Source organism: Chelonoidis abingdonii, chromosome 9 (assembly GCF_003597395.2).
Source record: "Chelonoidis abingdonii isolate Lonesome George chromosome 9, CheloAbing_2.0, whole genome shotgun sequence".
In the NCBI taxonomy this organism is placed as follows: Eukaryota; Metazoa; Chordata; order Testudines; family Testudinidae; genus Chelonoidis; species Chelonoidis abingdonii.
This window is the reverse complement of record NC_133777.1, coordinates 43,048,759-43,074,789: the sequence shown is the minus strand read 5'-3', so window position 1 is coordinate 43,074,789 and position 26,031 is coordinate 43,048,759. Positions and strand designations below refer to the sequence as shown.

Sequence of the window (26,031 nt, the reverse complement as noted above, 5' to 3'; positions counted from 1 at the left end):
TTAGATGTAGCGATAGCAGGTTCAGGTGGAGCAGGCGCCCACGGTCCTGCATGATGAGATCTCGGTGCAGGGGCAGGGCAATTGGGGTGGCCACTGACAGTTCTAGCAAAGTCATAAACCAACGTTGGCAGGGCCAAGCCAATGCAATGAGAATCATCACTGCTTTGTCCCTGCAAACCTTGAGGAGGACTCTGTGGATGAGCGGGAGTAGTGTAAAGGTGTACTTCAGACTCTCACTCCAAGGGACCGTGAAAGCATCTGCGAAGGCATCTTAGTCGCCTCTTTTCCAAGCTGAACAGTCCCCATGTTTTTACTCTCTCCTCATATGAAAACTATTCCATACCCTTAATCATTTTTGTTGCCCTTCTCTTTACCTTTTCTAATATATCATTTTTTGAGTATTCAGGGTGTGGGCATACCATGGATTTATATAGTGGCATTATGATAGTTACTGTCTTATTATTTATCCGTTTCCTAGTGGCTCCTAACATTGTTAGCTTCTTTGACTGCCCCTGCACATTGACTGGACGTTTTAAGAGAAATGTCCACAGTGACTCCAAGATCTCTTTCTTGAGAGGTTACAGCTAATTTAGACCCTGACCCGGTCATTTTGTACGTCCAGTTGGGATTATGTTTTCCAACGTGCATTACTTTGTGTTTATCAACAATGAATTTCATCTGCCATTTTGTTGCCCAGTCACTCATTTACGTGAGATCCCTTTGTAACTCTTCGCAGTCTGCTTTGGACTTAACTATCTTGAGTCATTTTGTATCATCTGCAAATTTTGCCATCTCGCTATTTACTCCTTTTTCCAGATCATAGGAGACACCACTATTTACCTCTCTCTATTCTGAAAACTAGCCATTTATTTCTACCCTTTGTTTCTTATCTTTTAACCAGTTATTGATCCATGAGAGGACCTTTCCTCTTATTCCATGACTGCTTACTTTGCTTAAGAGCCTTTGGTGAGGGACCTTGTCAAAGACTTTCTGAAAGTCCAAGTACACTGTATCCACCGGATCATCTTTGTCCACATGTTTGTTGACCCCCTTCAAGAATTCTAATATAGTAGTGAGGCACGATTTCCCTTTACAAAAGCCATATTGACTCTTCCTCAACAAATAATGTTCATTCATGCGTTGCTAATTCTGTTCAGTACCAGACAAATTGGTTGAAACTTTAGTAAAGAAGTCAGGCTTCCTGGCCTGTATTTGCCAGAATCGCCTCTGGAGCCATTTTTAACATTGGCATCACATTAGCTATCCTCCAGTCATCTGGTACGGAAGCTGATTTAAATGATAGTAACTTATTACTGTTTAATTTATCTATTTGTTCCAAAAACTTCTCTACTGACACCTCATTCTGGGACAGGTCCTCAGATGTATCACCTAACAAGAATGGCTCTGGTGTAGAAATCTCCCTCATCCTCTGGAGACCAATGCAAATAATTCATTTAGCTCCTCTGCAATGGCCTTGTCTTCCTTGAGTGCTCCTTTAGCATCTCAATCGTCCAGTGACTCCACTGATTGTTCGGCAGACTTTCTGCTTCTGATGTACTTAAAAAAAAATTTGCTGTTAGTTTCTGAGTCTTTTGCTAGTTGCTCTTCAAATTCTTTGAACTGCCTGATTATATTTTTACATTGCTTTTACTAACACCTGCTTTACTAACTGTCAGAATCACCCTGGGGAGTATTTTGCATGCAGCCATGTGAGAATAAAATCTCTGCTCAATAAGTCATATTGAAATAAAAGTCTGTTACCCAAAAAATTGCAAACATCTTGCAATTATTTGATGAAAGCTTATAAATAATTTTAATACAAAATAAATTTTTAAGTAGTTAAAGCTGTTTACAGCAAATGTAACCAGTTGTTAAAATATAATGAGTATCCAAAAAATTATAAGGCACACCCAGTTGTAGTCAATATAATAAGTTTGCCTTGGCCAAAAATAATACAAAGAAATTCAACTCAGAATTCAGTCCTCCAGTCACTGAACTAAAAGAACCTTTAAGTACCATGACAGTGTTATTTAAAGTAACTATTGACCAACAAAAGAGAGAGAGAACAAGGACATATACAATGCTAAAGATGGGATGTTATTAACCAGGCATACGTATATTTAGCAATGTTTTAGCAAAGCCAAGTTATGTTTTTGATACAAACCATTTAAATGTCATTTATAGTTTTCTTTTCAATTTATTTTTCACATCGGAGAAGATGTCCATTTCATTTTTAACCCAATATACCGAGTAACCTGAAGTACCAGGAATGAAGTCATGTAGTTCCCCAAGGTATTTCTTCATCTCACTAGAAGAGACATAACCTACAAAGTGAAAATGTGTATATATATAAACACCACAGAAACTACAGCACACGGCCCAGTCTTTTTTATTGGACTTTCTGGAGTGTGGAATGAATATCCACAAAATTAAAAACACTGTTGATATGGGGTTGGGGAGAATCACAGACACAGTATCACAAACACAGAAATGCCTGGTACTTTATTACGATTTTCAGTGAGATTACATCAAATATTATATAATGTATTGCAGAGAAGAGCACTTTGTTGGGAAATACATGCAGCTCCTGAAGCTCTGCCATCATTTCCCCAGGGAAAGCAAGCACAGGGTTGCGAAGGTTATTAAATCATTAATAGTATGCACACAAGTTAAAGAAAGGCTTTTTCACTGATGCAAATTGGAGAGAAAGAACCTTTATACTGGGAGTGATGTCCTTGGACAATCCTTCTCTCTACCCTATCGGGTGCACACTAAATGGTTCCTATGCATTAATGTAGTCTTGTTTGAAGAGTACTATGTTAATGCAAGCTAGGACCCTTTTAGTTTTCATCTGCAGCATTCTGCATCACTGCTGTTCAGACCCCCATAGGCCAAACTGTTGGACAATGTAGACATAGGCTTAGTATAGTGTGGGAATGAACTTGTCTACTAGGATAGAAATTCATTTCTGTGCAGAAAAGACAGGACCAAGCCTATCTATCATTTTAGTCCTGCTTAAGCCTTCAAAATAGAATTTATGTTGCCCATAGAGTTGGCCCTCTGCACAGAGGTGAATTTCACAGTAGGTGAATTATACTGAAAATAATTAATACATGAAAAATATTGTAACAGAACCTCATACTGCACTTACCAGATTCAGGAACCTCTCATAATGATCAACTAAGAAAAGGGGCAGCCCTAACACATCCTCTAGAAGGATATCTAGATAATGTGAACTTTTTCTTATCAACAGCATCTAGTGACACTAGGGTGACCAGATAGCTAGTGTGAAAAATCGGGACAGGGGGTCGGGGGTAATAGGACCTCATAAAAAAAAAGTCCCAAATATCAGGACTGTCCCTATAAAATCAGGACATCTGGTCACCCTAAGTGACACACACCCTAAAGTGCTCATGAAACTAGATGTAGAATTGGAAGCACAGGTGAGCTCCCAAAGGGTTGAAAAATGGCAAATACAGCATCTGTTTTTAGGAGGGGAAAAGGTGGATCCAAGGGCAGCTCGAGGTATTTTGCTGCCCCAAGCACGGCAGGCAGGCTATCTTCAGCGGCTTGCCTGTAGGAGGCTCCCAGTCCCACGGATTTGGCGGCACGCCTGCGGGAGGTCCGCCGAAGCCGCGGGACCAGCGGACCCTCCGCAGGCATGCCACTGAAGGCAACCTGCCTGCCGCCCTTGCGGCAACCAGCAAAGCGCCCCCCCCGTGGCTTGCTGCCCCAGGCACGTGCTTGGCGTGCTGGTGCCTGGAGCCACCCCTGGTGGATCCAGGGAGTTACTAGACCAGGAGTCGGCAATCTTTGGGAAGTGGTGTGGCAAGTCTTCATTAATTTAAGGTTTTGCATGCCAGACTGGCAGGACGGGCAGCAGATGGAATACCAGACCAGCAGCGGACTGAGCTGCTCAGGCTGCAGCCAGTCTGGGGTTCCGTCCGCCAGCCCCTGCTAGCCAGCTGCCGGCCCAGGTTCTGTCCATCCAAGATGGCAGCGGGCTGAGCGAGGCCGGTGGTCGGGACCCCAACTGGCAGCAGCATACAACTAAAAATCAGCCCACATGCCGCCCTTGGCACTTGTGCCGCAGGTTGCCAATCTCTGTACTAGACAGTCATTTTAACTTTGATGCAACATCTGATAAACTACTAGAAATGTTAATACAGCATCACTTTTGATACTTCCAAACACTAGAGAAATTAAAGTGATAAATAGGGGACAACCTGCATTCACCAAAGACAAATATCAAATCAATTCCAGTGAAAACTATACCCTTTGTTGAACCCAACTGTTAGAAAGTTCACATGGTGAAAAGGACATCTCACTAGGAATAGATGCAGAATTGCATGAATATTGATTGTATAGAATTTGCACAGAAAAGACACACTGCATGATTTTCTGTCCGCATTATAAAGAAATCAAGCAAGAACAGGGCATAGAATAGGCCAGTCCTCATCAGTATCACCCATAATATTGTCAAGTATCAGAGGGGTAGTTAGTCTGGATCTGTAAAAGCAGCAAAGAGTCCTATGGCACCTTATAGACTAACAGACGTATTGGAGCGTAAGCTTTCGTGGGTGAATAAGGTGCCACAGGACTCTTTGTTACCCATAATATTGTTTGCATTTGTTCCATTTGGCAGAAAGTTCATCCATATTAATCTTTACCTGTCACCATGTTGTTCACTGGATAATCCTGAAGTGGACAGAATGCAAGTTTCCCTCCCACTGGTGTTTTTGATACTCTTTTTTCTTTACTGCTGTAGGGGGAAAAAGTGTTATTTTTGCTTCTTTCGTTTACTTTTTAAAGATTGCTTTCAGGAATGGCTGTGTTACTGGATTCAGCTATTCGTGGGAATTTCAAATTTTTCCTTTCCCTGCCAATCTATAGTCAAGGCCAAGGATCTAAATTCAACAGAAAGAGGTCCTCATTTCTGAAGAAGTCCAGTGTGGCAAGATGGAAATTCTGCAGCAACTTCTGCTAAATTCACAAATGAAGGTTTTTATTGAATTAAATATGGAAATAATGGGAACAGAATCCATTGTCTTATTTATTCTGATATCATGTTCATTTTATTTCAGTCTGGCCTTCCATCTTCAATTTTCATTGCACTGCAGATTTTTGTATTGAATATAGAACCACAGTGCAGAAGTTGACAGGAGAGGAAGCTGAAGGTTTTGGCAAGTAGGCAGGGCACAGTTGGGAACAAGTGCAATACAGTCTGGGATCCTGGGATAAATACATTAGTTGGATGTTTCTGCTAAAATGATCAACAGCAAAATAATTACGGTTGAGATTTACACTGTGATCATTAGGATTCAGAGTTATCAATCGATATGTTATACCAGGTGTGGCCAAACTGCAGCTCACGAGCCACATGTGGCTCTTTTACAGCTAGAGTGCAGCTCGCAGAGCCTCCCATGCCTCCCCATTCTCCACCTACCAGACTGGGAGGGGGAGTTATGGGCTTCTACTTTGTGGTGGGGTGGTGGGGCTAGGGGCTTCAGCCCCACAGGAGGTGCCTGCCGTGGCTCAGAGCTTCAGCCCAGCTCTTGCTGAAGCCCTGAGCACTGACAGGCACCTCCCACAGGGTTGAAGGCCCAAGCCTCACCACTCTGCCACAGGGCAGAAGCCCCAAACAGGTGCACCCAGCTCTCGAACTTCTAAAGATTATCATATGCTGCTCGGAAGATCAGTAAGTTCGGCCACCCTTGTGTTATACGCTCATGTGCCTAAACATCAAGACCTAAGCAATCCTAACATGGAAATAAAGAAAATACCTTCCATCCAGGGCTTTTTTGCCCTTTATTCTTTGCTCATCCTCTTTTATGCTAGTCTTTATTTCAACTGGTGTTAATTCATCAAGCTGTAAATGTCAACATACATTTTGATTAAAATTGTGCATACAGCCCCTTCAGACTTGATAAAGAAGGAAAGGAAAGTTCCTCTGATAACTATCATTTTCAATTTTCTGACACTCCATGATAGGCACTATCAAATGCAAATTTAACAAGAGGGCAATATGCCCCAGTGTGTACATGCGCGCGCACACACAAAACGAACTTTAAAAATCGCACAAACACCAAAACTGAAGTGGGAACAAGACAGTCTAACCTTGCCCTGCAGAGTGGACTGGGGTTCACCTCAAGGGGGAAATAATCACACAGCTGTGTGATTCCTTTACTGTAACTGCCATTTACAACCCTTACTGTCTATCTAGAATTTACTTTGGGACTGTTATCAAGTCCAGTCTCATTTATCTCAGCTGCAGACACAGGACAGTGAAAGGTCATTCAGCTGAGCTAAGCTTTTTTTTTTTTCCCCTCAGGTTTAAAAATTTTATTAAGATGATGTTAAGAAAAAAGGATTTTAACGTTAAAATCAAACTTTGCAATATAAGGCAGCTTGTGTTGATCATCTTGTCCAGAAATGTTAGCCTCTGGCAGGAGGAGATTCTTGCATAGCAATAATTTGCCTGGGGAGTAAGAGATCTGAACCCAAATTTTTGGCATAGTAGTACAAAGGACTACCACTAAGCCACCCAACCCAGCCAGCAGTAGTAACCAGAGAAAGCACAAAAGCTTTGTAACCTGCTTCTGTGGGTTGAGTGCTTTATATAATTGTTGGCTTTTCTCAATCCATTTCATTATTGTTAAGAATATGGACATTGCTTTGTGGTGATGGTAGTGAATCCCTCTGCCACTCCATTTTCTGCAAGTTCTGAATGGTTCCTTCCTGGACACTGCTGCAGTAGAAGGGGGATACACAGTAGGCCAAAGGCAGTAGCAGACATCTTGATTATCACAATTCAGTCCAAAAAACCCTCAAAACATTTGATCCACTGTTTGACTTGAAGCCCTGGGATGAAATCGTGCCTCCACTGAAGTCAGGCAAAGTTTTGCCATTGATTTCAATGGGACAGGATTTTACCCTTGATGTGCATTTAGTACAACCTTACCTGTTCCATCAGAGAATCATTCATCTGCTCCCATATAAAACTACCAAGTTTTTTTCTAATTTCTGTAGTGAATAAAAATAAATTAATGTCAAAAGTATTACACAGTGGTATCTCTACAGCAAAAATCAGTCAGCTAGCAGAGAGGATCTTTGACCACGTGTGAAACAAAACTGTAATAACCACTAATTGGTACCTAGGGTCAGGATCTCTAGCAGTGGTTACACAAACTCCTTTGTCCCCACACAGTAAGCAGCAAAACAGGCCTCCCACTCCTGGGTAGACTTGCCGATACTCTGCCCCATGCCAATGCACTCTGTCCCCTCCTTTGGATCAGTCCACCCTGTCCATGCTCTCTGAGACTGGTGTGCAGTATGAGCTCAAAATAATGGGTCCTGTCATATGGCTCAGCTGTTCTGTCAGGTCCAGGCTGAGCACTTATAAGAGTCTCCTTTTACAAGCAGCTTCCTCCCCTCCAAACAGCTCCCTTTCTCCCATAGCTCAGGGTTCCTGCTCCCTGCTTCTTCCTGTTTCCTCTCTGAATCTTCCCAGGTTGGTCCCCCACCTGCTCATTCACTCAAACCCTCCCGGGGGTCTCTCTTTTTTCTCTTTTTCACGGCAAAGCAGACTTGACTGGCTAGTCCATAGCCATCACCAACCATAATTCCTAAATACCTAGGGATTTATATTCTCCCCTTAATTGATTAGATGACTTCTACATATGGAGGCATCCTTTCTTATTGCCATAAGGCTTGATATCGAGTCTGAAAAAATGACTGCTGCTGCTAGGTGCACACTCCAGATCCAGTTTAACACTAGCATTATCGCCACTAGTTCGGCTGTCATGATAGCTGCACAATCAGATATTCTTTTAGACATATTAATTCCTAATTTTGATACACAATATGCCATCCCTATTCTTCCTGTTTTTAATCTTTTGGACTCCCAAGGGTCGGAGTTAATTCTGTGTCCTAGTTTTGGAGTGGCACTCTGCTCTGCCTGCCAGGTTTGTGAAGAGTAGCAGGAAGGAGAGAAAAACGGGGCGAGGGGGTTGAAATGGCATTCCCCCCCCAACCAATCAGGTTTGTGGAGAGTAGCAGGCAGGATCGGGGGGAGAGAGGAGAGAGAAATGAGGAGAAAGGAAGGGAAGAGCTTTTTGCACAGTGCCACATCAACTGTCAAGATACTGCAGGATTCCAAACTCATAGGTGACTCCAATCCACTCATTTGCTAGGAAACAAACAGCCAAACATATTAGCAAAGCAGTACCTGTGTAATGGCACATGCCCTGACTGGGGGCACCTCATGGAGCAGCAGCATTTGCTCCTTCATGGGCACAATCTCATTCGCACTGCCAACCTAGACCTGGACCTAGTAGAGGGGTAAGCACCACCAGCAGCAGTAGATTCAGATCTACCTGCACTGCAGAACTGTGGATACTTCCAGTCCTGGGATGCTCCCTATGCCCCTTCTCCCCAGTACACCCAGACTGAGGTGACTGTAATTTGACCGCCTATGTTCAACATCACCAACAGTCTCGGTTTTAAAACAATGAGCAAACTGTATGGTAAATGCTCTGTATTTTTCCTAACCTTCTTGTACACAGGCAGGGGGAAGGATGAAGTGACCCAAAGCCACTGTCTGTTTCATTTCAGAGCTGGCACTTGCATTTGCAGAGAGATAACAAGAATGAAAAACTGTAGCTTTACCCTCTATATAACCTAGGCTCTCATGTATTCTAGAAGAAAGAAAAAAAAAACAGAAAAAGCTTTTATAAAAAAGAAATGTGAAAATAACAAATCATAATTATTTGAATGATCAATTTAACCCTAGAGTGTACCAAGGCTGGACACAGTAAATCTTACAGTGACTAAGGAGTTTAAACAGATTGTGAGCTCTTTAGTGCAGAGACTGTCTTTTTGTTCTGTTTGTGTACGGTGCCTAGCACAATGGGATTCTAGTCTGCACCGGGGTTGCTATGCACTATGATAAGTCAGATAATAAAAAAGAATAAGAATACTGTTGTGCAATTGACCTACTTTAAATTGTTTCAGTTGTTGTAAATATTAATATTTCAAAAGTGAATATAAAGCTTTCACAACAAATATAGAGTAGGTTGGCCATCCTGAATCTTAGGAGTCAGAATTTACCAATGTACATTGTCAAAGAGCCACAGTAATATGTCAGCAGCCCCCCCATTACTGCCACCCCACCCACCCACCCACCAGAAGCCCCACTGATCAGCACCTTCCCCTCTCTTCCGGCACCTCCCGATCACCTGTTTTGTGGCAAGCAGGAGGCTCTGGGGGAAGAGGAGCGAGGGCCCGACAGGCTCAGGGGAGGGGGCGGAAAGGGTGGAGTGGGAGCAGGGCCTGTGGCAGAGCCAGGGGTTGAGCAATGAGCCCCCTTCCCCCCGCCACATTGGAAAGTTGGCGCCTGTAGCTCCAGCCCAGGGGTCAGTGCCTATATAAGGAGCCATATATTAACTTCTGAAGAGCTGCATGTGGCTCTGGAGCCACATGTTGGCCACTCGATATAGAGCATGTTTTACATCCAAAATCATTGATTAAATATATAGTGCATGGAAACTGATATTACAGATACATTTTTATTTTGAAACAAATTATATGAAAAGCATTTTCTCTTTCACTATCTGTCACGTCCTGACTTCAGGGCTGTGCATTTTTCCTGACAGTTGATGCAAGCGGAACTGCATATAACTATGCCAGACAGGTAATAATTGGCATAGTTCTGTCAGAGGGTTACAGTGTATCAGCTGTTGTGGGAAAACAAATCCTTAGCTCATAACTTGACTGGTAAATGCCTGCAAAGGTGTAGGGATAGTTATGAAACGAAAGAATTAAAGTTAGCTTGAGTTTGGTAAAGAAAACAATATATTTGCTTTATGGTGTGCGGCTAGTAAGGAAAAGGCCCCAATCAGCAAGAAAAAAAAGCCACATCAGCCTCACCACCCCTCTGAAGCAAGAAGCAGAGCCCATAGATCAAAATTTGCTGCTCTGGTCTGACAAGGGCTGGGGTGGGCTGAGGGGGAGACAGTGTCCAGGAGCATGCAGGAGCACTCTTGCCAGCAGGGGGAGGGCAAGTGCCGCAGGGGCAGGAGTGGGGGTCTCTGGGCAGGTTTGTGGGGGTGGGTAGAACACATTGGGAACTAGGGGTTTGCACGGGTGCTGCAGTACCCCTAGGTTTTAGATGGGGCTCAGCTCCTGGGCCCATACCTCGGGATCCTGGCTGCTGGCCCACATCAGTTGCTCTGCTCCTGGCCAGGGGTCTTGGATGCCTGGCCTCACTTGGCAGGGTCCCGGGGTCCGGGCTGCAGGGTCCAGCTGCTGGCCACACATGGTGGGTCCCAGGGTCCAGCTGCTGGGCCCTGTGCCCAGGTTTGCACTCCTGGCCCCGCTCTGTAGAAGGGTCTCTGGGCGGGCGGGGGCTGGGCATAGGGGAGTTTTTGGACGGGTGACTCTGTGGTTCTCAACCTGCAGGCCATAATGATGAATAGGTTGAGAACCACGGATCTATACAAATATTCACTTCATGAGTGAGGATCTTTTACAGTCTTTTCTTCATTTTAAGCTTTGCAGCTCTCCTTTAAAAAAAATCCACTGTCAAGCCCTCTTCTGTTTTCTGTATTTCCTTTCCTTTCCTTTGTTTGTAACAACTTAGCAGACTGAAAGTTAAATTTTTTTCCCTAGCGATTTGGCTGTTTTCCATTTGGCAAGTATTGATTTTTTTTCTCCCGCCTTGCTTATAAAGACTGAATTTTCTAGGTCTCTTGTTTTGATTACGTTCTTATACCTCAGTGAAGAAGTCAGCAATACTCTGGGATTTCAGGTTGTTAGCTAACTGCTACAAAACCAGCTGGGAGAACATAACAGCAGGAAACATTTCATTTAACTGTAGAATTAATGCTGGTTTGGAAAACTAAGCTACTTTCTTTTTTGCATTTAAGTTTTTATTAACAAAGGACAGGTCTACACATACATTTTGTATCAGAGCTTGGCTACACTTGAAACTCCAAAGCGCTGCCACGGGAGCACTGCCGCGGCAGCGCTTTGAAGTGTGAGTGTGGTCGCGGCGCCAGCGCTGGGAGAGAGCTCTCCCACCGCGGCAATACTCCACCTCCCTGTGGGGATTAGCTTGCAGCGCTGGGAGCCGTGCTCCCAGTGCTGGGGCACTGTTTACACTGGCGCTTTGCAGCGCTGTAACTTGCTGCGCTCAGGGGGGTGTTTTTTCACACCTCTGACCGAGAAAGTTGCAGCGCTGTAAAGCGCCAGTGTAGCCAAGGCCTCAGCATAACTATTTTGATTAGGGGAGTGATATACATTTTTAAACCAAAATAGCCATACAAGTACAACCCTTACTATGAATGCAGTCATACTGATATATAGGTGCCTTCTACTGGTATAGCTTTTTCCCCTTACCTTACAGGAATAAACTGTGCAGTATAAGCACCTTTAAGTTGTGTCACTTTAGCTGTAGTTAAAGCTGTACAATTTTTGCATACAGGAAAGGCCAAAGTGGTTTGCTATGAGACTTAAGTATTTTGTCCAAGACATCTTACCTACAGTTTATTGTGGTTGTGATTTTCAGAAATGCTCAGCATTAGCTAACATTGCCCCCTTTGAAGTAGTTCAATGGGAATAGAGTCGGGCAGTTCTAAAAACTCCATCTGTGTTTTTAACTTACTGCCATTAAATATTGAGATGGTTATTTAACACAATCATTAATGTTAATAATGTTTGTATTGCATCATGTTTTGTATGTAATTAATTGTGCTGCTGAAAAACTCAAAGAGATTAGATGTATGCAATATATAATATATACACTCAGAGCTCTAACAGATGCAGGATGCACAATATTTCCAAAACTATGGTAAGGGAATTCTCATAATCCATTAAAAAAAACAAAAAACAAAAAAAACAGGAAAAGGAAGGAGAATTTTGTTAGCTGAAAGCACTTTCAGAGAAGCAGGGGAGGGGTGATTAGGGTCAGGGCATATCCAAAAACACACCACAGATAAGAACACAGCCAAACAGCTACAAGAGTCAAACCTACAAAGTGTACCTCTGTGTATCAGGGTGTGAAGCGTCACTGCTGAACAGGTAATCAGCACCATGATGAGTTGAAATCACTCCTCCTTCAGCCACTGCAGAAAAATGGGCACACTGAGCGCATATGGCACTCTTGGTTTAGGATTATGACTCCCAGTATGTTCAGAACACTTTTCTATTTGTGGAGGTCAACGTCTCCAGTCCTAAGGAACAATATATGAACTTCTCCTTTTTACCTGACAGTTCACCCCTTGTCATAGATTTTTAGATTTGAAGGCCAGAGGGATCATTATTATCATCATCTAGTCTGACCTCCTGCATAACACAGGTCAGATAACTTCACCCAGTTATTCCTGCATCAATTCTACTCAACCTAATGCAATCCTATTACAATTTATCTTCTCTATTGTTCGGCCATTTGAAATGTTTAGAAAATCTCCAAAATGCAATATTTTGAGTTCTCAAACTATTTAAAAAATGGATTTGGAGACCTTCAAGGCCTAAGGACCAAAGCATAATTTTCCTAACCCATCACTTCCTTATTCTGTGGCATACAAAAGAGTTCATTCAGTTCTTGGGAACTTATACACATTGTAACTGCCCTGATCAATCATTCTCCCTTGACAACACTCTTGCATTCATTCCCTATTCTACTTCCCCAATCGCTCACACGGGAACTCACAAGAGTAAAAGAGCCAAGTGAAATTTACAATAAGGCTGTTTCTGGTGTACTTGGAGAGCAGGAGCTTGGTTCACAGTCTGAATGAGCTCTCCTCAGGGCAGAAATGGAAGGCACAAGGAAAGGTGACTTGCAGACACATTTCCCCCTCCCTATTTTAGAGCTGGCCAGCAACCTGATCTAACTTTGGGCTTGTCCACACAAACACTTTTGATGCCAGGGCTTTGGAGCTGTGCTCTGGCTCTGCTCCAGCTCCAGGCAAAAACCTGCAGCTCTACTACTCTGGAGATGCTCCATGCTCCAGCTCTGGGCTCAGCTCCAAAGCCCTGCTTTGATCACAGCAAGCACTAGCCTGCCACATACTAAGTGTCCATGTGGACTCCGCTGCTGTGCACTAAGTTCCATACTGCGCTTTGACCTACCCCACTTTGAAACAAGAGATTAAAATCTATGATTTAAGGCCAGAAGGGACCACTGTTTGCTCTCTTGTATAACACAGGCTGCAGAACTTCCCCAAAATAATTCCTAGTTCACGTCTTTTACAAAAACATTCAATTTTGATTTAAAAGTTGCCAGGGATGAAGAATTCACCATGACCCTTGGCACATTGTTCTAATGGTTAATTACCCTCATTGTTAAAAACGTATGCCTGATTTCCAGTCTGAATTTTCCCAGCTTCAGCTTGAGGCCACTAAATCGCATTATAACTGTCAAGGCTGATTCCTGACTCTGGCACTTCAAGTGCAGAAGGTGGGGGCCCATGAGGATTCTAAAAATTAATATTGGCCACTCCAGGCTTGTATTAAACTCCCAAAGTCACAGATTTTCTCTGACCTTGGATGGGTAGATTCTGCCACCACTCAGTGCAAAAACCACTTTGAGAACCCAGGAAGAACTTGGGAATTTCTCCCTGTGGGGTACCCTCAAGCCACTTCACACATACACACACACTGGGGAAGAGTTGAGAAAGAAAACAAAGGAAATCAGCTGTTGCCACCAGCTAATTAAATATGTGCACAAACCTCTTAGGATACAAAAAACCAATCCTGTTCTTACAAAAGGAAAATTTTATTAAACAAAAAGAAAGGAAATACATCTGAAAACTTAAGTTATTGCTAGATTTAAAAAGAGCAAATACAATAATTAAACATCAAGAATGGTTTTCTTGAGGTCCAGCTTAAAGGTTACAAGCAAAACAAAAGCATTTGGGATTAGCACAGACGAGTTCATAAGCCATAAAGAAATAAACAGGGATAAACCTAATCACACCTTCCTAGACATTTCCTGATCTATTCACATATCTAGGGTTTCAAATGAGTAGTTTCTAGGCATGATCTGATCATTTTTCATACCTGACCAAACTCTTTACAGCATAGTTACAGCCCCATCTTTGCTCTTTGGGAGAACAGCACACGCAGACAAAGGGGAAGTTTTTTCCCCAGTTTTAAAAAGTTCTAGCCTTCCCATTGGCTCTTTTGGTCAGGTGCCCACTCCCTTCCTTTTATCTATGGACTTTTTAACGCTTTACAGGTAAAGCAAGTAGAGAACAGCTACTAACAGGGATTTTATAAGTCACTGGCTGGCTGGGTGATCATAAAAGGGAGCAACCCCCCCACCCCCCGCCCTTCATTATCACAATAAGTTTTTCTCCTAGATTAATATTTAAATCAGTCTTTTCTATATCTGTTCCCCATAGATGTACTTAGACTGTAATCAAGTTACCGTATATACTCGATCATAAGCCAGTTCCTTTATAAGCCAACTGCCCCAAGATGGATAAGTAAAAATGGAAAAAATTTATGACTCGTTCATAAGCCAACCCTATAATTCAGGGGTCAGCAAACTTTGGCTCCCAGGCCATCAAGATAAGCTGCTGGCAGGCTGAAATGGTTTGTTTACCTTGAACATCCGCAGGCACCGAGGTAAACCTAAGTAAACAAAGTGTCCCTGCATGCCAGCTGCTTACCCTGACAGGCTGGGACAGCAACTGATGGGGAAATTTTTAAGGGTGGGGGAGAATCTGGGGGTCAGGGGAGTAACCTGTGACCACCCCCCACATGACCCCACCTCTAGCCTGGGTCCCCCAGACTCTCCCCATCCCATCCCTTCCTACCTTATCTGGGGAGGGCCAGGGGAGGATGTCTGTTGCCTCGCTGGAGCTGCTCCAGCGGGCCAGACTGGGCGGCACGGCCGCATGTTCCAGCGGGCTGGGCCGGGCAGCACGGCCGCAGCGAGCTCCGGCAGGCCAGGCGGCACGGCCACAGCCTGCTCTAGGGGGCGAGGATCAGCAGCACGGATGTAGCCTGCCAGCCCTGAAGCTGCAGCTGCTTTGGAGGCTGGGGGAAGAGCAGCGTGTCCAGAAGCAGAGAGGCTCTGGCCCCACCTCTTCCCCTCTGGCTCTGCTGCCTCTCCTTGCTCCCTCTGTTGCAGGGAGGGGCTGTGTCCCACTTTTCCCTCTCTATACCCATTCATAAGCTGACCTCCTTCTCTGGTGCTTCTCTTTTTTTACTAAAAAAATTTGGCTTATGAACGAGTATATACGGATGTCTTAGCCATCTTTGTTAAGCTAAATCGATTGAGCTCCTTGAGTCTATCACTCTAAACCACATATTCCAATCCTTTAATCGTACTCTTGGCTCTTCTCTGAACCCTCTCCGATTTATCAATATCCTTCTTGAACTGTGGAATCCAGAACTGGACACAGTATTCCAGCAGTGATTTCACAGTGCCAAATAAGAGGTAAAATAACCTCTGTACTACTGCAAATTCCCCAATTTATACACCCAAAGACTACATTAGCATTTTGGCCACAGCATCACACAGGAAATTCATGGTCAGCTGATTATCATTATCCATCACAACCTCCCAATCTTTTTCACAGTCATTTCTTCCCAAGATAGAATCCCTCACTCTGTAAGTAGAGCTTCCATTCATGTTCCTAGATGTGTATGTGCCAAATATTGCAATCCCAGGCAGTATCTTTGGGGACCATTGTATTCAATTTATGAATTGTTTATATACGATTGCGTTCTAGTCCATGGGGAAGGGTTACCACAGCTCATCCAGAAACTAAAAACAGTGGAAGATGATTACCCTGGGAATTGTAAACAACTCCAGAGAAGCATCACCTCCAGGGGTGACTGCAAATACTGCTTCAAACTGTTTTTTCCAGAGATTTAAACAAAGAGGCTTTAGGTATAAAAACCTGATCCAATAAATTGACAGGACCTTCTGGCCCAGGAAGGGGGGCCACCTTTGCAGTCTGGAAAGATTTTGGCCTACTAAGATCCCAAAGAATGATGGGTGATAAGCTTTTAGCATGCACATTTATTATTGTACATGTTTTTTCTGTAATGCTTTTACCTTAAGAATAAAGGTGCTTACTTAGAAAAAGTTGTGTGGTAATTGTAAATGCTGGCAGTACACTCACTGTTCATCGCCCTCTGAGAGAAACCAACAAACAAATGCTGGCTGTTAGGCAGACTCACTTGCTGGGGATGTCACAGTGTAAGGCCGCTGCGCAGCTTTAAAATCCCAATCAGAAAGGAGTGGGACAAGGGTCTCTACCCAGAGACAGGTGATGACTAGAGACCTGTCTGGTCACTCCTGGAGTGGACTATGGGGATAGAGGGGAATACAGGCACAGTTATCCTGAAGTTGTGACAGTATACATTCACATGGAGCTCTATTAAAACGCACATTGTTTGCCTGTGCCCAGCTTACCAAGTGATCCAGATCGCTCTATATCAGTGCCCTGTCCTCCTCCTTATTTACCACTCCCTCATGTTGTTTCATTTGCAAACTTAATCAGTGAGGATTTTGAGTTTTCTTCCTGGTCATTGATAAAAATGTTAAATAGTGTAGGCCAAGAACAGATCCTCACAGAACCCCACTAGAAACACACCCACTCAATGATGATTTCCTGTTTACCACTATATTTTAAGACCTATCATTTAGCTAGTTTTTAATCCAGTTAATCTGTGCCATGTTAATTTCATATCATTATAGTTTTTTAATTAAATGTTATGTGTTACCAAGTCAAATGCTTTACTGAAGTCTAAGCATATACATCAACACCTTTTTCAACTAACTTTGTAATCTCATAAATATCAACTTAGTTTGATAGGTTCTATTTTTCATAAACATATGTTGATTGGTATTAATTATGTTACTCTTTTAATTCTTTATTAAGTGAAGCGTGTATCAGTCACTCCATTATATTGCCTGGGATCAATATCAGACTGACAGACCTATAATTATCCCCAAGTAATCCTATTTACCCTTTTAAAATTGGCATATCAGCTGTCTTCCAGTCTTCTGGAACTCAAGTCTTTCAAGACTTATTGAAAATCAGCATTAACAGTCCAGTGAGCTCCTCATCCAGCTCTGTTGAGTCTTGGATGCAAGTTCACTGGATCTGCTAATTTTAAAATGTTTAAGCTTAGCTGTTAACATCCTCCTCCAATACTAATGGAATGGAAAAAGAGCTATCATATGATATGACTACATCATGTTTTTTCCCCAAATATAGAACAGATATTTGTTGAACACTTCTGCCTTTTCTGCATCATTATTGATAATTATTCTATTTCCATCTAGTATTGGACGAGGACCATTGTTTGGAGTCTTTTTGTTCCCAGTGCATTTAAAAAATTCTTTCTTAATTACATCAACTGTCAGTCACAGAGTTCTCCTAGTGTCCCTTTGCTTCCCTTATCACTTTTCTACAATTCCTAGCTTCTAATTCAGGGGTCAGCAACCTTTCAGAAGTGGTGTGCCGAGTCTTTGTTTATTCATTTTAATTTAAGGTTTTGTGTGCCAATAATACATTTTAACCTTTTTAGAAGGTCTCTTTCTATAGGTCTATAATATATAACTAAACTATTGTTGTATGTAAAGTAAATAAGGTTTCCGAATGTTTAAGAAGTTTCATTTAAAATTAAATTAAAATGCAGAGCCCTCTGGACTGGTGGCTAGGACCCAGGCAGAGTGAGTGCCACTGAAAATCAGCTTGTATGTTGTCTTCGGCACCCATGCCATAGGTTGCCTACCCCGTTCTAATTTATAATTATTACTGTCAACGTCCTTTCTTCCATTTGTTATATTTTATTTTTTTATAGCTGTCTCCACTTCCCCTCTAAACCAGGTCTCTTTTTTAACCAACTTGGCATTCTTCCTTGATTGTGGGCTTTTGGGCATCTAATAAAGTGTTCTTAAACAACTCCCAATTATTATTCATATTTTTCTGATTAAATTCTTCCTTGTAGCTGATTTGGCTCATAACTGTTTTCAGCTTGTGAAATCGGCCCTTTTAAAAGCACCAAGTGTGTGTGTATTAGTGGTCTAGACTTTATTCTGTTTTCACATTATAAATGTGATTAAGTTATGATCATGTGTACCTAAGCACCCATTAATTTTTAGTTCTGCGATCTGTTCCACTTTATCTGTCAAGACAAATACAGAACTCTCCTGTGTTGGATGCAACACCTTGAGTTAGAATATTGCTATCTATAATATTAAAAAATGACAAAGATGTTTTAATACTGGCAGCATGTCATGTCTAGACAGGAAAAAAGGTGTAAATTTTTCAGGGCTTTGGAGCTGTGCTCCAGCTCCTCTCCAGCTCCAGGCAAAAACCTGCAGCTCCACTGCTCCGGAGCTCCTCTGCGCTCCAGCTCCGGGTTCCGCTCCAAAGCCCTGAAATTTTTAACAGTGAGAGTAATTAACCACTAGGACAATTTAACAAAGACTGTGGTAGATGTTTTTCTAAGAGAGGTAGCTCAAGGAATTATTTTTGGGAGATTCTCTGGCCTGTGTTACACAGGAAGTTACAACAGATTATGACAATTGCACCTTCTGGCCTTGGAGTCTATGAAAGTGTCAGTTAGGGTATGTCTACACTATGAAATTAGGTTGAATTTATAGAGGTCGTTTTTTTAAAATAGTTTTTATACAGTCGATTGTGTGTCCCCCCACACAAAATGCTCTAAGTGCATTAACTCGGTGGACTGTGTCCACAGTACTGAGGCTAGCGTCGACTTCCGGAGCATTGCACTGTGGGTAGCTATTCCACAGTTCCCGCAGTCTCCGCTGCCCATTGGAATTCTGGGTTGAGATACCAATTCCTGACGGGGCAAAAACAGCATCACAAGTGGTTCTGGGTACATGTCGTCTGGCCCCCTCTCGCTCGCTCCCTCCATGAAAGCAACGGCAGACAACTGTTTCACGCCTTTTTTCCTGGGATACCTGTGCAGATGCCATACCACTGCAAGCATGAAGCCCGCTCAGCTCACCGTCTCCTGGGTGCTGGCAGACATGAGACTGCATTGTTACACAGCAACAGCTCATTGCCTTTAGGCAGCAGACAGTGCATTACGACTGGTAGCCACCATCATACTTCTGGGTGCTCTTTTAGCCAACCTTGGTGAGATTGGTCAGGGGAACCTGGGCAGGTATGGGAGTGACTCAGCCAGGTCATTCCCCAGTCGTACTGCACCGTCTTCTGGCGAGCACCCAGGAGATGATGATGGCTAGCAATCATAATGCAGCATCTTCTGGCAAGCACCAGGGAAATGACGATGGCTGGCAGTCGTACTGCACTGTCTGCTGCCAGCCTAAGATGTATAAGATAGATGGAGTGGATCAAAACAAGAAATAGACCAGATTTATTTTGCATTCATTTGTATTCATTTGCTCCCCCCTCCCTCCGTGAAATCAATGGCCTGCTAAACTCAGGGTTTTGAGCTCAATCCTTGAGGGGGCCATTTTGTGTGACAGTTGTTTGTGTTTCTCCTTGATGCCAAGCCACCCCTTTTGTTGATTTTAATTCCCTGTAAGCCATGTTATCAGTCACCCCTCCCTCCGTCAGAGCAACAGCAGACAATCATTTCACTCTTTTTTTCACTGCAGATGCCATAGCACTGGGCACATGGAACCTGCTCAGATCACCGCAGCAATTATGAGCACTGTAAACACGACATGCATTATCCTGCAGTATATACAGAACCAGAACCTGCAAAAGCAGGCAAGGAGGTGATGGCAGCGCAGTGATGAGAACATAGACTTCTCACAAAGTACGGGCCCTGGCAATGTGCACATCATGGTGTTAATGGGGCAAATTCATGCTGTGGAACGCTGATTCTGAGCCCGGGAAACAAGCACAGACTGGTGGGACCGCATAGTGTTGCAGGTCTGGGACGATTCCCAGCGGCTGCGAAACTTTCGCATGCGTAAGGGCACTTTCATGGAACTTTGTGGACTTGCTGTTCCCTGCCCTGAAGCGCAAGAATACCAAGATGAGAGCAGTCCTCACAGTTCACAAGCGAGTGGCAATAGCCCTCTGGAAGCTTGCAACGCCAGACAGCTACAGGTCAGTTGGACATCAATTTGGAATGGGAAAATTTACTGTGGGGGTGTCATAAACAGATAGCTAAGGGTTAATGTTTCTTTTACCTGTAAAGGGTTAACAAAGAGAACCAAACACCTGACCAGAGGACCAATCAGGAAACAAGATTTTTAAAAGCTCAGGACAAGGGGAATGTTTTTCGTTGTGTGTGTGACGTTATTGTATAAGTGGGACCATACAGAACATGGTTGCACCAAGGTTCTCGTAGTGGCACCAAATTCTATGTAAAGGGATCATATAAGGTGTTCTAAGACCGGTGGTATGGGTTATCTGGTTGATGATTATGTTGTTCTGCTATGTCTGCTCTCAATTTTTGTAGTTAAACTCTATAGTATTGGCTGTATACTGTCTGTTATTTCTAAATTGGTTGCTGCAGTCTGGGTGACACCTCAGATAAGCCTGGTGTCAGCTCAGCTTAGCCTGCTTGTGGCCCCATTAAGGGCCCATCACCTACACAATTGACCATTCGACGAGGAGGCGAACTACGCCTTGTTGATGACTCAGCAAGGTATGCAGAACCACTGGCCCATGTGACTGCAAAACTCCATTTTGCTGTATACTTTCCACAGTACGACAAAGCGAGTGTCTTACACCTGGAAAGTCTATATAAGGCCAGAGGCCTCATTCTCCATTTGTTCTGTCAATCCTGCCTTCTTACCCCTGGAGGTGACTTTGCATATCAATCCTTGAAGCTCTGCACAAGGACTGATGCCCATCCCGCGGGGGATGTTCTCCAGAGACCTGGATTTAAACCTGCATTTACTTCATCACTCGCTTACAAGCCTGAACCACGAACTTTCCATTACTGTCATGCTTAACTCGATTCCATTTAACCCAATTCTAGCTCTCATCTTTATCTTTTTTCCTTTTATGAATAACCGGGTTTAGATTTTAGATTCTAAAGATCGCGGCAACAGGTGTGATTTGTGGGTGAAATCTAATGTTGTTCACCCCTGGGGACCCTTGCCCCACGGTCCTGTGCAGCTGCACACCCCACGCCAGAGCCTGGCAGCTGCGCCCACAAACGCCGTTCACAGGACCTAGGGTGGCAGGGCCATCGCCAGCCACACCTCGGTGAGATTGCAGTATCAAGCCGCACCATCCCTTGGCAGCCGACAGTCCCGCTGCCGCCAGACATCGTCGTCCGGACACGGAGCGGAAAAAGATCATCCTCGTCGACGTGACGTTATCCCATTCGAGAACAGGCACCCCGGCGTTCCGCGAAGGCGCACGAGCCCGTAAACTCGAAAAATATGCCCCCTTGACTGACACCTGGTGGGCAAGAGGGCTACGAGGTTTACAACCGACCCCTGATCGTCAGGCGCTAGGCGCCTGGACCCCTTAGAATGACACGGTGTATTCAGCGGCCTGTAGGCTGGCCGTCGTCTATGACACGGACTCATGATTACTGTTTGAGGTCGTTGGACATATCCGTGGGTTCCATGGGACATCTACATCCGAACACCATCACGGCCACCGCCGTTACTAGGAGTGAAGACCGACTCTTGGCACCCGCACACGGAGGGGGGGGAGGGGAAACCCTTACAACCCCCCTACAAACATACATCCCCTGCTCCTGAAACCCACCGATCTGATTCCCTTGTGAGGTCACCCTGTCCCATTATCCCGGCCTGCTTGCTCTAATCATGACTATGTGTAACCCATTATGATTGAGCGATGTACCCCACTGCTCCCCCTACATACTTTGACCCCACCCCCGTTTACACCCCGCAGTTGGGACATTACAGACTGTATCGTACTATATGCTAACCATAACCAAATACCACGCGTCCCCCCATACTCGGTATGTTGCCCCCGATGATATGACTACATGCCAAACTCTGTGTATCTCTTATTTAATATTTCTCAATAACATATTGACCTGGGTCTGGGGCTTGTCTTTCGGGATTCAGAGAACTTTTTCTTTACTGGGGTGTTGGTTTTTCATAACCATTTCATCCCAGGAACGTTGTTGGACTGGTGGTGTACTGGGAGACTGAGTGTCTAGGAAAATTGCTTGTGTGACTTGCAGTTAGCCAGGAGGTGAACGAAAGTCTTTTTGTACTGGGCTGTTGGTTTGCTTAGAGGTGGAGAAACCCAGCCTAGGGCTTGTGACTACCCTGTTTGAGCGATTGATCCCTTGATTTGGCACTCTTCAGTTGGGTTCCCGCCAGAACCACCTCGTCACAGTGTGTCCCTTTGTCTGAGTGTCTCGGTCTGTCTCTCGGCTATGGAGAGGACTTTCTATCTTCAAGCTTCTATCTTCAGTTCCACATTGGAGTACAAAGGTAGCAAAAACAATAGGCTTTTTATTGTTTTTAATGTATTACATGTGTTGTAGTTGCTGGGATGTTTAAATTGTATTCTTTTTGACAAAGGCTGTTTATTCATATATTTTCTTTTAAGCAATTGACCTGATATATTGTTATCTTGATACCAGAGCCCAGCTTTTTATGTCTTTGCTTTCCTTTTTATATAAAGCTTTTCTTTTTAAACCTGTTGGATTTTCTTTTCTTAAGGAGGCTCTGGGGATAAACATCCCTGTGCCAGATTACGGTCCTCTCAGGAAAGCTGGGAGGGGAAAAAGCAGGAGAGGGAAGGTAAATTGCCCTCTCTGTTTTTGTAATTCAAGGAGTTTAAGTACAGTAATCTTCCAGGATAACCCCACGGAGGGGAAGCCTGGGAGGAAGTAAAGAGAAACAAGAGGAGGGGCGTGTATTTCCCTTTATTGTAAGACTCGGCATCTGGTCTTGGGGCGTCCCCCAGGAAGGTTTTGGGCGGACCAGATGAGCCAAACACTGGTATTTTGGCCAGTGCAGCGCTATCAGATCCAAGCTGGTAATTAAGCTTGGAGGTTTCATGCTAGCATCTTAGTTTCTGAACTCTAAGGTTCAAATCTGAGTAGGAAGCTATGATAGGGGGCTGCTGTGATCCAAGTAGCCAATGCAATCAAAGAGTTGCTGATATCAAGGGTAGTGACTCTGGGAAAAGTGCAGGCCATAGTGGATGGCTTTGCTGCAATGGGATTCTCTAACTATGGTAGGACGATAGATGGAACCATATCCCTATCTTGGCACCGGAACACCAAGCCAGCGAGTACATAAACCGAAAGGGGTATTTTTCAATGGTGCTGCAAGCAGTGGTGGATCACAAGGGACATTTCGCCAACATCAGCATGGGATGGCCAGGAAAGGTACATGATGCTCGCATCTTCAGGAACTCTGGTCTGTTTCAAAAGTTGCAGGAAGGGACTTTCTTCCCAGACCAGAAAATAACCGTTGGGGACATTGAAATGCCTATAGTTATCCTTGGGGACCCAGCATACCCCTTAATGCCATGGCTCATGAAGCCATACACAGGCACCCTGGACAGTAGCCAGGAGCTGTTCAACCATAGGCTGAGCAAGTGCAGAATGGTAGTAGAATGTGCATTTGGACATTTAAAAGCGCGCTGGTACAGCTTACTGACTTGGATAGACCTCAGTGAAACCAATATTCCCATTATTATTACTGCTTGCTGTGTGCTCCACAATATCTGTGAGAATAAGGGAGAGATATTTATGGTGGGGTGGGAGGTTGAGACAAATCACCTGGCCGCTAATTATGCACAGCCAGACACCAGGGCAGTTAGAAGAGTACAGGAGAGCCCGCTGTGCATCAGAAAAGCTTTGGAAACCAGTTTTATAACTGGCCAGGCTACAGTGTGAAAGTTCTGTTTGTCTCTCCTTGATGAACCGCCCCCCCTTGGTTCACTCTATTTCCCTATAAGCTAACCACTCTCTTCTCTCCCTTCAATCACTGCTTGTAGAGACAATAAAATCATTGTTGCTTCACATTTATGCATTCTTTATTAATTCATCACACAAATCGAGGGATAACTGCCAAGGTAGCCCAGGAGGGCAGGGGAGGAGGGAAGCACCGGCTGGGGTAGAGGAGGAGGGAAGGACAAGACCTCACTGCACTTTAAAACTTAAAAACTTATTGAATGCCAACCTTCTGTTGCTTGGGCAATCCTTTGGGGTGGAGTGGCTGGGTGGCCAGAGGCCCCCCCACCGCGTTCTTGGGCATCTGGGTGAGGAGGCTATGGAACTTGGGAAGGAGGGCGGTTGATTACACAGGGGCTGTAGCAACCGTCTGTGCTCCTGCTGCATTTCCTGCAGCTCAACCATACGGTTGAGCATATGAGTTTGATGCTCCAGCAGCCTGAGCATTGACTCCTGCCTTCTGTCAGCAAGCTGACGCCACCTATCACCTTCAGCCCGACACCTCTCCTCATGTTCATATTGTGCTTTCTTGCACTCTGATACTGTCTGCCTCCACGCATTCTGCTGTGCTCTGTCAGTATGGGACACATGAGCTCAGAGAACATTTCATCTCGAGTGCATTTTTTTCGCCTTCTAATCTTCACTAGCCTCTGGGAAGGAAAAACATATGTAGCTGGTGGAGGAAAAAAAGGGAGAGTGGTAGTTAAAAAGAGACATCTTACAGAACAATGGGTACACTCTTTCAAGGTAAACCTTGCTGTTAACATCACATAGCACATGTGCTTTCGTTACAAGGTCGCATTTTGATGGATTCACCCCTCCTTCCACCACGTAGCTAACAGCGGGGAACATTTCTGTTCAGCCACAGGCAAACAGCCCAGCAGAAACGGGCACTTCTGAACGTCCCTATTTCAACCAGGTGACCATGAATGATATCACTCTCCTGAGGATAACACAGAGAGATAAAGAATGGATGTTGTTTGAATGCCAGCAAACACTGGGACCATACGCTGCAATGCTTTGTTCTGCAATGGTTCTCGACTATGTGCTATTGGCCTGGTGTGGTAAAGTGTCCTACCATGGAGGATGGAATAAGGCTGCCCTCCCCAGAAACCTTTTGCAAATGCTTTGGGAGCACAACCAGGAGATCTTTATGGAGATGTCCCTGGAGGATTTCCACTCCATCCCCAGACACTTTAACAGACTTTTCCAGTAGCTGTACTGGCTGCGAATGCCAGGGCAAATTAATCATTAAACACACTTGCTTTTAAACCATGTCTAATATTTACAAAGGTACACTCACCATAGGTCCCTTCTCTGCCTACAGGGTCCGGGAGCCCACCTTGGGTGGGTTCGGGGGTTACTGGCTCCAGGTCCAGGGTGAGAAACAGATCCTGGCTGTTGGGGAAACCGGTTTCTCCGCTTCCTTGCTGTGAGCTATCATCAACCTCATCATCTTCCTCGTCCCCAAAACCCGCTCCCGTGTTACATCCTACTCCACTCATGGAGTCAAAGCACAGGGCTGGGATACTGGTGACTGCATCCCCTAGAATGGCATGCAGCTCATCATAGAAGCGGCATGTTTGGGGCTGTGACCGGAGCAGACGTTTGCCTCTCTGGTTTTTTGGTAGGCTTGCCTGAGCTCCTTAATTTTCACACAGCACTGCCGCAAGTCCTCTGTTCTTCATGCCCTTGGAGACTTTTTCAAATGTTTTGGCATTTCGTTTACTGGAATGGAGTTCAGCTAGCACGAATTCGTCTCCCCATACAGCAATCAGATCCTGTACCTCCCCTTTGATCCATGCTGGGGCTCTTTGGTCACCTCTGCTGATGAGCTCTGCATGGTCACCTGTCTTGATCAGCTCACAATGCAGGCAAAACAGGAAATGAAATTCAAAAGTTCATGGGACTTTTCCTGTCTACCTGGCCAATGCATCGGAGTTGAGAGCGCTGTCCAGAGCGGTCACAGTGGAGCACTCTGGCATAGCTCCCGGAAGCCAATACCATCAAATTGCGTCCACACTACCCAAAATTTGACCCAGCCAGGCCGATTTCAGTGCTAATCCCCTCAACGGAAGTGGAGTAAGTAAATTGATTTTAAGAGCCCTTTAAGTAAAAAAAAGGTCTTCGTCGTGTGGACAGGTGCAGGGTTAAATC

General features: G+C 44.3%; 1 protein-coding gene and 1 long non-coding RNA gene across 5 annotated transcripts; both read right to left on the bottom strand.

The window, feature by feature from the left end:
- Positions 1 to 1,408: 1,408 nt before the first annotated feature.
- On the bottom strand, positions 1,409 to 14,896 carry TERB2 (telomere repeat binding bouquet formation protein 2). 4 transcript variants are annotated; one of them, XM_075069457.1, is made up of 6 exons: positions 14,820 to 14,896; positions 12,041 to 12,122; positions 6,962 to 7,023; positions 5,784 to 5,869; positions 4,671 to 4,762; positions 1,415 to 2,324 (listed from the first exon to the last, which is right to left on the bottom strand). In XM_075069457.1, the coding sequence occupies exons 2-6, from the start codon at positions 12,090 to 12,092 to the stop codon at positions 2,179 to 2,181; spliced, it is 438 nt and encodes a 145-aa protein (XP_074925558.1). In that variant the 5' UTR covers positions 12,093 to 12,122; positions 14,820 to 14,896; the 3' UTR covers positions 1,415 to 2,178. The 4 variants fall into 4 exon arrangements, with proteins under 4 accessions (XP_074925556.1, XP_032647076.2, XP_074925558.1 ...); XM_075069456.1 differs by lacking the exon at positions 14,820 to 14,896 and adding an exon at positions 14,059 to 14,123; XM_075069455.1 differs by lacking the exons at positions 12,041 to 12,122; positions 14,820 to 14,896 and adding an exon at positions 8,551 to 8,663 and having other exon boundaries at positions 1,409 to 2,324; positions 4,671 to 4,759.
- A 9,043-nt stretch (positions 14,897 to 23,939) lies between these two features.
- LOC142047318 (uncharacterized) lies at positions 23,940 to 25,684 on the bottom strand. The gene is made up of 2 exons (XR_012656530.1): positions 25,178 to 25,684; positions 23,940 to 24,547 (listed from the first exon to the last, which is right to left on the bottom strand). It is a non-coding gene; the product is annotated as an uncharacterized LOC142047318 (long non-coding RNA).
- Between the last annotated feature and the right edge of the window lie 347 nt (positions 25,685 to 26,031).